The sequence below is a fragment of the Gigantopelta aegis genome, chromosome 11 (assembly GCF_016097555.1).
Source record: "Gigantopelta aegis isolate Gae_Host chromosome 11, Gae_host_genome, whole genome shotgun sequence".
NCBI classification, from domain to species: domain Eukaryota; kingdom Metazoa; phylum Mollusca; class Gastropoda; order Neomphalida; family Peltospiridae; genus Gigantopelta; species Gigantopelta aegis.
In genome coordinates this window covers 21,679,854-21,694,821 of record NC_054709.1, presented here as the reverse complement: position 1 = coordinate 21,694,821, position 14,968 = coordinate 21,679,854, and the positions used below count along the sequence as shown (strand labels likewise).

The following is a 14,968-nucleotide window of genomic DNA, read 5'->3' as shown; positions in this document are numbered from 1 at the left end:
TCATTATCCACATGGCTCAAGATAATCAGGATGTAAACATGTAACCTGACTTGTAACGATTTCATGTACCACAAGGCTTCTAGATTACAGTAGCTCCACTCCCATGGCTAGCGATATTCAATGTTGGGCTGGTAAATAACTAATCTCACCATGCCTGAGGACTGGTGAAAAAGAGAGTTATTCAGTGTTGGGCTGGTAAATAACTAATCTCACCATGCCTGAGGACTGGTGAAAAAGAGAGTTATTCAGTGTTGGGCTGGTAAATAACTAATCTCACCATGCCTGAGGACTGGTGAAAAAGAGAGTTATTCATTGTTGGGCTGGTAAATAACTAATTTCACCATGCCTGAGGACTGGTGAAAAAGAGAGTTGTCAAATGCTGCATTTAAGTCTATTTGGACGGGACGTAGCCCAGTGGTAAAGCGCTCGTTTGATGCACGGTCGGTTTGGGGTCGATCCCAGTCACTGGGCCCATTGGGATATTTTCTCGCTCCACCCAGTGCACCACGACTGGTACATCAAAGGCTGTGGTATGTGTTATCCTGTTTATCCTGGGATGGTGCATATAAAAGATCCCTTGCTGCTGATAAAAAAAGAGTAGCCTATGAAGTAGCGATAGCAGGTTTCTTCCCTCAATATCTGTGTGGTCTTTAACCATATATCTGACGCCATATAACCATAAATAAAATGTGTTGAGTTCGTCATTAAATAAACCATTTCCTTCCTTCCTTCTAGGTTATGTAACCTGACTTGTAACGATTTCATGTACCACAAGGCTTCTAGATTACGGTAGCTCCACTCCCATGGCTAGCGATATTCAATGTTGGGCTGGTAAATAACTAATCTCACCATGCCTGAGGACTGGTGAAAAAGAGAGTTATTCAATGTTGGGCTGGTAAATAACTAATCTCACCATGCCAGACAGGGCTTCTAGGTTATGTTATCCCCACTCCCATGGCTAGTGATATTCAATGTTGGGCTGGTAAATAACTAATCTCACCATGCCTGAGGACTGGTGAAAAAGAGAGTTATTCAGTGTTGGGCTGGTAAATAACTAATCTCACCATGCCTGAGGACTGGTGAAAAAGAGAGTTATTCAGTGTTGGGCTGGTAAATAACTAATCTCACCATGCCTGAGGACTGGTGAAAAAGAGAGTTGTCAAATGCTGCATTTAAGTCTATTTGGACGGGGCGTAGCCCAGTGGTAAAGCGCTCGTTTGATGCAACGGTCGGTTTGGGGTCAATCCCAGTCACTGGGCCCATTGGGATATTTTCTCGCTCCACCCAATGCACCACGACTGCTACATCAAAGGCTGTGGTATGTGTTATCCTGTTTATCCTGGGATGGTGCCAGGATCCCTTGCTGCTGATAAAAAAGAGTAGCCTATGAAGTAGCGATAGCAGGTTTCTTCCCTCAATATCTGTGTGGTCTTTAACCATATATCCAACGCCATATAACCATAAATAAAATGTGTTGAGTGCGTCGTTAAATAAACCATTTCCTTCCTTCTAGGTTGTGTTAGCCCCACTCCTATGGCTAGTGATATTCAATGTTGGGCTAGTAAATAACTAATATCACCATGCCAGACAGGGCTTCTAGGTTATGTTAGCCCCACTCCCATAGCTAGTGATATTCAGTGTTGGGCTAGTAAATAACTAATATCACCATGCCAGACAGGGCTTCTAGGTTATGTTAGCCCCACTCCCATGGCTAGTGATATTCAATGTTGGGCTAGTAAATAACTAATATCACCATGCCAGACAGGGCTTCTAGGTTATGTTATCCCCACTCCCATGGCTAGTGATATTCAATGTTGGGCTAGTAAATAACTAATATCACCATGCCAGACAGGGCTTCTAGGTTATGTTAGCCCACTCTCATGGCTAGTGATATTCAATGTTGGGCTAGTAAATAACTAATATCACCATGCCAGACAGGGCTTCTAGGTTATGTTATCCCCACTCCCATGGCTAGTGATATTCAATGTTGGGCTAGTAAATAACTAATATCACCATGCCAGACAGGGCTTCTAGGTTATGTTAGCCCACTCTCATGGCTAGTGATATTCAATGTTGGGCTAGTAAATAACTAATATCACCATGCCAGCCAGGGCTTCTAGGTTGTGTTAGCCCCACTCCCATGGCTAGTGATATTCAGTGTTGGGCTAGTAAATAACTAATATCACCATGCCAGCCAGGGCTTCTAGGTTGTGTTAGCCCCACTCCCATGGCTAGTGATATTCAGTGTTGGGCTAGTAAATAACTAATATCACCATGCCAGACAGGGCTTCTAGATTATGTTAGCCCCACTCCCATGGCTAGTGATATTCAGTGTTGGGCTAGTAAATAACTACTATTGTCATGCCAGACAGGGCTTCTAGGTTATGTTAGCCCCACTCCCATGGCTAGTGATATTCAGTGTTGGGCTAGTAAATAACTAATATCACCATGCCAGACAGGGCTTCTAGGTTGTGTTAGCCCCACTCCCATGGCTAGTGATATTCAGTGTTGGGCTAGTAAATAACTAATATCACCATGCCAGACAGGGCTTCTAGGTTGTGTTAGCCCCACTCCCATGGCTAGTGATATTCAGTGTTGGGCTAGTAAATAACTAATATCACCATGCCAGACAGGGCTTCTAGGTTGAGTTAGCCCCACTCCCATGGCTAGTGATATTCAGTGTTGGGCTAGTAAATAACTAATATCACCATGCCAGACAGGGCTTCTAGGTTGTGTTAGCCCCACTCCCATGGCTAGTGATATTCAATGTTGGGCTAGTAAATAACTAATATCACCATGCCAGACAGGGCTTCTAGGTTGTGTTAGCCCCACTCTCATGGCTAGTGATATTCAATGTTGGGCTAGTAAATAACTAATATCACCATGCCAGACAGGGCTTCTAAGTTATGTTAGCCCCACTCCCATGGCTAGTGATATTCAGTGTTGGGCTAGTAAATAACTAATATCACCATGCCAGACAGGGCTTCTAGGTTATGTTAGCCCCACTCCCATGGCTAGTGATATTCAGTGTTGGGCTAGTAAATAACTAATATCACCATGCCAGACAGGGCTTCTAGGTTATGTTAGCCCCACTCCCATGGCTAGTGATATTCAGTGTTGGGCTAGTAAATAACTAATATCACCATGCCAGACAGGGCTTCTAGGTTATGTTAGCCCCACTCCCATGGCTAGTGATATTCAGTGTTGGGCTAGTAAATAACTAATATCACCATGCCAGACAGGGCTTCTAGGTTATGTTAGCCCCACTCCCATGGCTAGTGATATTCAGTGTTGGGCTAGTAAATAACTAATATCACCATGCCAGACAGGGCTTCTAGGTTGTGTTAGCCCCACTCCCATGGCTAGTGATATTCAGTGTTGGGCTAGTAAATAACTAATATCACCATGCCAGACAGGGCTTCTAGGTTATTGTAGCCCCACTCCCATGGCTATTGATATTCAATGTTGGGCTAGTAAATAACTACTCTCACCATGCCCGACGTCTAGTGAAAAAGAGTTGTCAAATGCTGCATTTTTAAAGTCTTATTTTGTAAATATGAATATCCTGCCCCACCCCCCACCCCCCCCCCCCCCCCCCCCCACCCAACTAAGGGTTTTTAAGCTAGTGGATTTGTAGAACAATTTTAGAAGCCCTGTGTACCACTATACATACATGTACATTGTCAGCGCTAATAGGGTTTCAGTGGCAGATGAAAAAACCCATTTGGGGTTCCCCAATGACATGTGGCTAGAAACGTTCCTGAAGGGATTCCTCAGATTCTCCAACGTAAAAAAAAAAAAAAAAAAAAAAAAAAAAATGTTAGTCCCAGAATTTAGACCCCTCCCTCTTTAGATTCACCACTGGGTTTGGTGTGTGTTTCTCACATCGCATTTATTTATACTTTTTAGCCGTGTAAAAGCTTTTGTTCTTCTCAATGAGTTCTTCAGATTTTATTGGATATAATTGTTAAAGGCACCGACTCACCTTTTATAAATACTGCCACTGGTACATTCTTTCTCTCTTTAAGATAAAATGTCGTTGGAGCTGGTATAATTATAGAGATTACTATATTGAAACAGATTTTATTTACTAAAAGTAACAATTTAAACATGAAGTTATTAGTAATGTGTACTTTGTCAATAAAAACTGCTGTAATAATCAAAATTGTGTCTAAGTATAATAAGAAGGGTTAGTGCCTTTAAACTTTTCCAAATGTTTTTCAGTTTATAAAAGTTAATGTTTCAGTTTCTAACCTCCATTGATTCCCGACAAGGGATTTGACAGCTGTTCATCTCCCCAGAGTGTCCTAAAACCGTATCTGAGTATAGACGGTGTATAAATAGTTTCAATAATATGTCATGTTATAGGAAACACCACAACTAAATAATGTGTGCCATGTCTTAGGGACTGCCAGGACTAGCTAATGTGTGTCATGTCTCGGCGGCCCACCAGGACTAACTAATGTGTGTCATGTCTTGGGGCCCACCAGGACTAACTGATGTGTGTCATGGTTTAGGGCTCACCAGGACTAAATAATGTGTGTCATGTTTTAGGGACCACCAAGACTAAATGATGTGTCATGTTTTAAGGCCCACCAGGACTAAATAATGTGTGTCATGTTTTAGGGACCACCAAGACTAAATGATGTGTCATGTTTTAAGGCCCACCAGGACTAAATAATGTGTGTCATGTTTTAGGGACCGCCAGGACAATAATGTGTGTCATGTTTTAAGGACTGCCAGGATTAAATTATGTTTGTCATGTTTTAGGGCCCACCAGGAGCAAGTGTGGTTGGACAAGCCATGAGAAGCTGGTTCCAGAATGATGCCTCGGATGATACCTGGATGGTAAGTGATTTTAACTTAGCAGGGATCAAAATTAGCACAGTTTGACAGACTGAAACCTTTAATTTGATATTAGAATAGGAATATTTATCAATAAGTCTGTTATATACTTATTTAATTTTATTTGTAATCAGGTATTGAAAAGTAACCAGTGTTACATAAAATATCAACAAACAAATGACTTCAGCTATCTGGGCTGTCTGTCCAGGACAGTGGGTTAGTTGTTAGTTGGTTAGTGGTCAGCGAAAGAGAAGAGGGTGTAGTGGCTGTACACCTACCCATTGAGCTCTTAAGAACTCGCTCTGGGTGGGAGCCGGTACCGGGCTGCGAACCCTGTACCTACCAGCCTGTAGTCCAATGGCTTAACCACGACACCGCCGAAGCCATTTATCTTTGTCTTTTGAAGTATGTTAGGTACTATTCTCCTAGATCAACTAATAGTTAAACATCCTATTTTCACAATTAAACCAGCAGTATTTTAATTTTGTTTCTGAATTGCCACAACTAGAATCTAATATATATAATAAATACTATAAAACTTCCATTGAAACCATCTTAAAATAAAATTTACATAAAAAGGCTTCTTTTGAGCAACACCTGTTTATGTGTTTTGCTCAATATACTTAATGAGACAAGGTCTCATGCCATAACAAATTTCTGTTTTGTGTTACAAAAAATTTATGGTTTAGTAGAGTTTGTTCATTTCACCATAATTTATTTACTGGTTTTAATTTTTAGGATGAAACAGCCACAGATGACAAGGTAAGTAATGTCCCGTATACATAAATTCATTTACAAACACATATACACATTTGTATATACACCTATGATGTTATTTTATTATCCATATGGGCAAAAAGAAGCGGAGAAAGAAAATTGATCTTTCCCTTGGGAAAGAAAAAACCCCATTTCTTCCCCTCACTACGTTTTGACATCATATTTAGTGCTTCGACATCACTGGAGCGCATTCATTAATTAATCATCGGCTATTGGATGTCAAACATTTGGTAATTCTGACACATAGTCATCAGAGGAAACCCGCTACATTTGGTAATTCTGACACATAGTCATCAGAGGAAACCCGCTACATTTTTCTATTAGTAGCAAGGGATCTTTTATATGAACTTTCCCACAGACAGGAAGGCACATACCAGGGTCTTTGATCAGTTGTGGTGCACTGGTTGGAACGAGAGAAAAAACAATCCGTTGAATGTATCCACCGCGGTGGTTCAATCCTGCGATGCATGCACCTCAAGCAAGCACTCAACCCACTGAGCTAAATCCTGCAGCAAATTGTTCATTGCTTCATAGTGTAAATAATTAATATTCAGTTTTGAAAATTGTTCATTGCTTCATAGTGTAAATAATTAATATTCAGTTTTGAAAATTGTTCATTGCTTCATAGTGTAAATAATTAATATTCAGTTTTGAAAACTGATTGATAAAATATGATGTTCATGTATGTCTTAATTCCATTTATTACCCCAGCGGGCACTCATAACAGGAAAAAATACAAATAATAATTTCTCACTGATAAATTATTATGCATTGGTATAACGTACAATATTATTGGACGATTTTATGCTTATGCTGGTACTAAGTATGACGTCATCACGATTTGGCAAACATACACAATGATGTCACATACTTTAAAGTGTTTGTATTTATGTCTCTCGGTTTTTATTGTTAAATTTGTAGTAAAATGCTATTTTAATACATTTCATCACAATATTTTGACAATAAATAGAACTTTTTTCTTTTGTTTTAATTATCTGTGATCGTGAATAAAATACAAAGTCATAGCAATACTCAGAATAGTGTGTAAAAGTGTTCTGTATAAATGCATGTAGTCATAATGAAAACAGAAGGTTCTTAAAGAACAAAAAATGGCTGTGGTAGTAAATAGAATAACAAACTCAGTACCAGTTATTACTAAATGTATGTCCCTCGTGAAATAATTTTCAGTTGTCACTTGCTAAAGCTCTTGACAAGTGAAAATTATTTCACTCGGGACATAAATTTGATATTAACTGGTAACTTTTTTATTATCCTCTATATATATCATGTGTGCGATATAACTTTAGGGAAGAAATGTGTTGAACGAACTGAAATCCGTGACTGAACAGATCAAGAAACTGAAAAATCCAACCGGGGAGAAGGATGCCCCAGGACGTACCTGTAAGGAACTCGTCAAAGTAAACAAAAAACTTAAGAATGGTGAGTCCAAAAGTACAAGTATGTGATTAATATTTAAGCATTCAGAAATCATCATCGTCAAATTGTATGGTTTTCTCCTGTGATATATCATTATTTGATTTCCTTTTGATCCTATTTGCAAACTCTTGTGCAAGCTGGCAGTTCGTTACTGAAGATTAATTAACATGTAATAGATTATGGGGTACTTGATGTTGATAAGATGAAAAATATATTTCTGCTTTCTGAATTTTATTACCAGACTCCTTACAGAAATCCATTCTTCATCAAAATATACTCTTCAAAAAAGTAGGGGAACCTGAAATATTAATGTTAATATCAACTATTAGACCGAACATACGATTTGACCACAGACATCCTAGTAAAGAACGTTCAGGTCTGTTTATCAACACACTGAAACACATTCCATAGTTTGCACATGCATCACGCAGTTGCCCCGTACACATGCGTAGGGTGTCAATTGACAATTTCCAGGAAGGTCCATTAATCACTATGGAACATAATTTCTATCAATCTTTTTTATTCTGTTGATCATACAGTTGTTATTGTTTCGTTTTTAGTCATTTTTATTGTTTGAATTTGTGATTTACTGATGAAAAACCCCATCAACTTTCAAATTTCACTTCTGACCCAATCGTCCTTCAAGATCTTTGGTGGTCATAAAACGTACTGTAATACTGAACTGCTGGTTGTAATGTTTGCCCAGTTCATTCACTATTATCATATAAACATTCCCCACAGCTAATATACCTAACAATTTTGGCAATTGTAAATTCTTATTAGAGTTCCCCTACTTTTTTTGAAGAGCAGAGTAGTCTGCTACAAAAACTAGAACTAGAGTGAAATATAATAGATGCAATAAAATGTATCTCATTTCTAAGGATAGGTGTTTTTTTTTAAATGTAAATTTTACTTTAAAAATTAATAAAAATATTAACAAAAAATTCTGTCAAATCACTTTTGTTCATAGTGGTTTGATTTTCATGTAATTCATGGGCCGTAGTACTGTCAACTAATTTAAGAACACAACAGAAATATAATTCATGTATAGATATAATATGAATGCATGATACTACCTTTTCATCCACAAATTTAATTTAGAACTCAACAAAATGTGTGTGTGTGTGTGTGTGGTGGGGGGGGGGGGCAGCAAAACCATGGAAATTGAAGCCCACAAAAATAAAGGATTTCATGATATTTTTCTTTCAGATCTTTCTTTGCTTCTGTTTCACATTTCCAGTAGTTTATTCTCTGTTATTAACTTAAGTGTGAGGATGTTAACTGTTTATTTCTTGCCTCAGGTCTGTACTGGATTGACCCCAACATGGGAACCATTGCTGACGCTTTCCAAGCCTATTGCGTCAACAAGGGCAAGGACAAGACAGAAACTTGCATTTTGCCAGTCCAAGGAAAGGTAAGACACAAGACTCAGTAATTGGTGGGGGGGGGGGGGGGGGGTGTGGAGCAGCAGGGACATGAAGTTGGAGCACTCACCTGATGTGCAATGTGATCCCAGCCAGTGCTCCACGACCTGTACACCAGAGGCCATGGTTTGTGCTGTCCTCTCTATGGAAAAGTTCAACTATTAGCAGGAGGAGGGGAAAACCCCATTGGGCCACCGAGGGTAATCGATCCTATGACCCATCGTACCTCAGACATAAAGTGTTCCACTACTGAGCTAAAAGTTTAGGTTTTTTGTTTAATGACACCACTAGAGCACATTGATTTATTAATCATTGGCTATTGGATATACAAAGGGACCAAGATACTGTCAGAATATACAAAGGGCCAAGATACTGTCAGAATATACAAAGGGCCAAAATACTGTTAGAATATACAAAGGGCCATTATACTGTCAGGATATACAAAGGGCCATTATACTGTCAGGATATACAAAATTAAGGGCCATTATATTGTGAGGATATACAAAGGGCCATTATACTGTCAGGATATACAAAGGGCCATTATACTGTCAGGATATACAAAGGGCCATTATACTGTCAGAATATACAAAGGGCCATTATACTGTCAGGATATACAAAATTAAGGGCCATTATATTGTGAGGATATACAAACGGCCAAGATATGGTCAGGATATACAAAGGGCCATTATACTGTCAGGATATACAAAGGGCCATTATACTGTCAGGATATACAAAATTAAGGGCCATTATATTGTGAGGATATACAAACGGCCAAGATACGGTCAGGATATACAAAGGGCCAAGATACTGTCAGGATATACAAAGGGTGCAAGATACTATCAGGATCTACAAAGGGCCAAGATACTGTCAGGATATACAAAAGGGCCAAGATACTGTCAGGATATACAAAGGGCCAAGATACTGTCAGGATATATAAAGGGGCCAACATACTATCAGGATATACAAAGGGGCCAAGATATTGTCTGTGTTACCATTTTAAACATATTTTTGAAATTCAGGCGAATGTCATTTTGCTTTGTTTAGTCTTTAAATATATATATTTGTATTAATTGTATGATGTGTTTTATTTTCAGTATGATGCCCAACAGTGGTTTTCCAACAAACGGAAAATCGAGGATAATGAAGGCTACGTGTGGGTGTTTGAAAAGAAGAATCTGACAAAGGCAAGAAAAGTGATTACATTTTATAACACATAATTCCAAGCTGGAATCACTGGTCATCATTGTTACTTTGTTACCTGATTTTAACAGATTTGTATGGACAATATCAAGGAGGTAACTAGTCTAAAATAACTGGAATAAGGTGGAATGTGTATAATAATATGCCCTCCTTCTGCTGCATAAAAACAGGCATTTCTGGACTAAAAGGCACTTTTCATATTTTTTTATCGCTTAAATGTGAGAAATATATAAAAAATGGATTACTCAGTCCGATTGCATTTAATTATTAATTAGTTATTTGTTAATTAGTGCAATCAAAACACTCATTTATGAGGGCTGCTAGGCTTGGATATACCTATATGTTTATCTGTTCTGTCTGTCTGTTCACCTGCTTGTCTGTCTGTCTGTCTGTTCTATATATCTATCTATCTGTCTATTTATCTATATGTCTGTTTGTCTGTACACCTGTTTGTCTGGACTGTTTGTTTGTCCACCTGTTTATCTGGGCTGTTTGTTTGTCTGTCTGTCCACTTGTTTGTCTGTTCTTTCTATCTATCCATCCACCTGTTTGTCTGTCTGTCTGTCTGTTTATCTGTCTATCTGTTCTATCTGTCTGTCTGTCTGTCTGCCAGTGTTTGTACTATAGATGTGTGTGTTGCTTTGTTTCAGATCGACTATGGCGTGCACGCGTCTCAGATCAACTTCCTCGGCCACATCAGCCGGACGGCGCGCCAGAAGATCACGGTGGAGTGTATGAACACAATCGTGGTGTTCGACCGGAAGGTCAAGAACTACGAGCAGGCGGTCCGACTGAGGACGTACGACGAGGAGGTGATGCTGGTCCGCGGCAGGAAGCCGCTCAGATACCTTGTCAGAACCGACAGCTGTCAGGTCAGTGCCGTGTGAAATGTAGTCATTTAAGTCTCAGATACCTCATCAGAACCGACAGCTGTCATGTCAGTGCCGTGTGAAACGTAGTCATTTAAGTCTCAGATACCTTGTCAGAACCGACAGCTGTCAGGTCAGTGCCATGTGAAACGTAGTCATTTAAGTCTCAGATACCTTGTCAGAACTGACCACTGTCAGGTCAGTGCCGTGTGAAACGTAGTCATTTAAGTCTCAGATACCTTGTCAGAACCGACAGCTGTCAGGTCAGTGCCATGTGAAACGTAGTCATTTAAGTCTCCGATACCTCGTCAGAACCGACAGCTGTCGGGTCAGTGCCGTGTGAAACGTAGTCATTTAAGTCTCCGATACCTCGTCAGAACCGACAGCTGTCGGGTCAGTGCCGTGTGAAACATAGTCATTTAAGGCTCAGATACCTCGTCAGAACTGACAGCTGTCAGGTCAGTTCCACGGGAAACATAGTCATTTAAGTCTCAGATACCTCGTCAGAACCAACAGCTGTCAGGTCAGTTCCACGGGAAATGTAGTCATTTAAGTCTCAGATACCTCATCAGAACCGACATCTGTCAGGTCAGTTCCATGGGAAACGTAGTCATTTAAGGCTCAGATACCTCGTCAGAACCGACAGCTGTCAGGTCAGTTCCACGGGAAATTTCATTTAAGTCTCAGATACCTCGTCAGAACCGACAGCTGTCAGGTTCCACAGGAAATGTAGTCATTTAAGTCTCAGATACCTCGTCAGAACCGACAGCTGTCAGGTCAGTTCCACGGGAAACATAGTCATTTAAGGCTCAGATACCTCGTCAGAACCGACAGCTGTCAGGTCAGTTCCACGGGAAATGTCATTTAAGTCTCAGATACCTCGTCAGAACCGACAGCTGTCAGGTCAGTTCCACGGGAAATATAGTCATTTAAGTCTCAGATACCTCGTCAGAACCGACAGCTGTCAGGTCAGTTCCACGGGAAACGTAGTCATTTAAGGCTCAGATACCTCGTCAGAACCGACAGCTGTCAGGTCAGTTCCACGGGAAATGTCATTTAAGTCTCAGATACCTCGTCAGAACCGACAGCTGTCAGGTTCCACGGGAAACGTAGTCATTTAAGTCTCAGATACCTCGTCAGAACCAACAGCTGTCAGGTCAGTGCCGTGTGAAACGTAGTCATTTAAGGACAAACTAAATAAATTTCTCATCTCTGGTCAGCGCGTGCATCAACATGTTTTTTTTATTTCCCTCGGTATGAAGTCCATTTTAGCCAGGCTTTTCTTTCTGTGACGTAAAACTGCATTTGGAGCCAAAATGCCATGGAGCATGAACTAGGACATGTATTCTGATTTCAATTTAAATAAGTCCCTTATTTCGGTATCAAATATACCCACCTTTTCTGTGCAATTTATGCTTTAAAAAAAAATTCTGAAAAAAATTCTGGAACTTTGGTCTGGCCAGAGACCAAATTTTTGTTTATGCCTAATGACACCTGAGCACCTTTTAAACTGACTGGTGGCCAACATATGCAGGCCCATAGGAATGTTATCAGGAGTAGGGGTGGAGGCACAGTCTCCAGGGTGGAGGGGTGGAGGCACAGTCGCCAGGGGGGAGCAGTGAGACTGGAGGGTGGAGACACATTCTCCAGGGGGGAGGGTGAAAGGCACAGTCTCCACGGGGGAGTGGGGGAGGCACAGTCTCCATTGGGGAGGGGTGGAGGCACAGTCTCCAGTGGGGAGGGGTGGGGGCACAAACCATATTTTTATTTACACAGTATGACAAAAAACATACATTTTCATCCTCAAGTGGGGGATGGGGGTACAGACACACACACCCCAGCTCCCCGGTTCCTATGGGCCTGATAGAGTTATTTTGACATTTGGCTCATAAACAGAAAGAGGAAACCTGCTGTTGATAAGCAGCCAGGGATCTTTAATCTGTAATTTCCCACAAACAGGACAGTACACACCACAGCCTTTGATGAACCAGTTCGTGGTTTCCTAGTTGGGCTGAGTGCTATCCTGTCTGTGGGACTGTGTATATAAAAGATCCCTTGCTACTAGTTGTGTCGTTAAACAGACCAAAACGTTTTTTGGTTGGGATGGGGAAAGACGTCAATGCACTGAGGGTGATCGATCCAACAACCCACCACCCAATAGTTTGCCCCTCAAGTTTTCATGATCATGATTTAAAAAAAAATGTTTTAAACCATAGTCATATATTTACATTTAATTTATTTTCAGTACAAATTACTTCCCAGTCAAATTTGTAATCAAAACAGATGACTGGTTTTATTAACTTGAGTTTGTACAGTGCATTGTTTTATGGTGTTTGTTATTTTTAGAAACATATTCTTGTTAGGATGAGATATAACCAGTGGTGTAATTAACCTCTCTCCCCCCCCCCCCCCCCCCCCCCCCACCATAAGACAATGTGGATGGTGTCACTCAAACCCAGGTGCATGTGAAGGGCAAGGGTTGAGTGGTCAAAACCCCTCCCTTCTCAAGCATATTTTCTTTTCTTTCAATATATTTTCTGGGGGTGCATGACCTGTGCATGCTAAAATTCCTGCACGTGTGGATGCAACCTCAATATAAATCCCTGGCTACACCAATGGATATAACCTCGTCATCTCATGTTTTGAACCTTGCATATACAATATATATATATGTAATAATCTTCTCTTTTTTGTGTCTTTTTCAGCGTAAAAACAACAAAGGTGGAAAAACCGTATTAGAAGTGAAAGGCAAGAAAATAAAAGCCACCAGATTGCCGATTATGGATATAGGAGTATATGATATTGGAGGACCCAATCAAGCGTTTGGCTTAGATATCGGCCCAGCATGTTTTAGTTGAGCTGTTATTAAACTCATTTTGTTTTTATTATTATCTCAGAAACATTTTACAGTTTGGAAACAGTTAACATAATCTGCAGTAAGAAACATTAATATTAAGTTAGAGTTTCAGTCCTTGTTCTAGTAATGTAACAGTTTTTAATTGACCAACAAAGTATTTTAAGAAGACGTGGACACCTTTCCCTAATTACGACCAAGGGCTGATAACTCTAAACAACAAGAGCTCTTCTGGGATGTTTAAGAAGCACATGTGATGTTAATTGTGTAGGTTGCTACTTCACTGCCATGAGTGTATGAGAAATGTTTTAATATAGGAAAATGTATTAGTGTAAAAGTGCCTCTTGATAAAAAGACGTTATTTTCTACATTATTCACAAATCATCATATCTGGTCTATTCAGGTTGGTTTACAACACAAACTGATAATAAAATAACAAAATTAAACATTGTTGTTGGGTTATTTCTTAACTATAGTTTAAACCCGTTGGCTCGAACCCCGTCGGTACTCGAGAAAGTGTTGAACCCATCGGGTAGTTTGACCTAACCATTCGGTAAAACAATGTGTAAGTGTGACTCGGGACTTCGTTTTTGGTTCGAGTACAGAGGCGGATCTAGGGGGGGTGGGGCCCTAAATTTTGCGACAGTTATAATTTTATTATATATTTTCATTTTTTTACGATCCCCTTTAAACCTCCCCCAAAGTTCCATTGGCATTCCGCCTCATGTCATTGGTGCCCCCCCCCCAAATGGATTTTCTGGATCCGCCACTGGAGTGTTGCGGTGTATTCGACCCTTCCAAGTTCGACCAATAAGATTCTACTGTATTTACTTTACTGTGATCTCAGTTAGTGGGTTTAGTGTGTGGTGAGTGAAGTTTATATGGGTGTCAAGTCGTGCTCCCCCAGAAAATATATTGAAAAAAAAAATTGTTTGAGTAAGGAGGGGTTTGAACCATAGATCCTCTGTGTACGACGTTAGCACTCGACTAATTGAACAACACAAGAAATGCAAATATTAATTTAGTTTTCCTAAATTTATTTAAAATTATTCAGATTTAATGTCATTAAATTTTGTGTATTTTAAAATGATCAACGTCTTGTCACCAGTTTAGATCCTGGGGGCGGGATGTAGCTCAGTGGTAACGCATTTGATTCTGGGTCTGGGATCGATCCCTGTTGGTGGGCCTATTGGGCTATTTCTCGTTCCTGCCAGTGCACTATGACTGGTATATCAAAGGCCGTGGTATGTGTTATCCTGTCTGTAAGATGGTGCATATAAAAGATCCCTTGCTGCTAATTGAAAAAGAATAGCCCATGAAGTAGCGACAGCGGGTTTCCTCTCTCAATATCTGTGTGGTCCTTAACCATACATGTATGTCCGACGCCATACAACCGTAAATAAAATGTGTTGAGTGCGTCGTTAAATAAAACATTTCCTTCCTTCCAGTTTAGACCCATTTTGAGAGTGTTAACAAAATTAATTTTATTGGGGGGGGGGGGGTATATTAATTAAAATATCACATTTCTTTTGTTGTCCAGTTTTGTTGCTAGTAGATGAAAT

At 40.0% G+C, this 14,968-nt stretch overlaps 1 protein-coding gene across 2 annotated transcripts in view; it reads left to right on the top strand.

The window, feature by feature from the left end:
• The window catches only part of LOC121384981 (collagen alpha-1(I) chain-like), a 94,664-nt gene extending 80,812 nt beyond the window's left edge, over positions 1-13,852 (top strand). Inside the window, exons 46-52 of one of the 2 annotated variants that reach the window (XM_041515490.1) lie at positions 4,771-4,848; positions 5,584-5,607; positions 6,930-7,062; positions 8,361-8,473; positions 9,578-9,676; positions 10,334-10,555; positions 13,258-13,852. In XM_041515490.1, coding sequence (XP_041371424.1) covers positions 4,771-4,848; positions 5,584-5,607; positions 6,930-7,062; positions 8,361-8,473; positions 9,578-9,676; positions 10,334-10,555; positions 13,258-13,410 — 822 coding nt within the window. In that variant the 3' untranslated portion in view covers positions 13,411-13,852. The remainder of the gene's footprint in view (positions 1-4,770; positions 4,849-5,583; positions 5,608-6,929; positions 7,063-8,360; positions 8,474-9,577; positions 9,677-10,333; positions 10,556-13,257) is intronic. The other variant, XM_041515491.1, reaches the window with a different exon arrangement.
• The last annotated feature ends 1,116 nt before the right edge of the window (positions 13,853-14,968 follow it).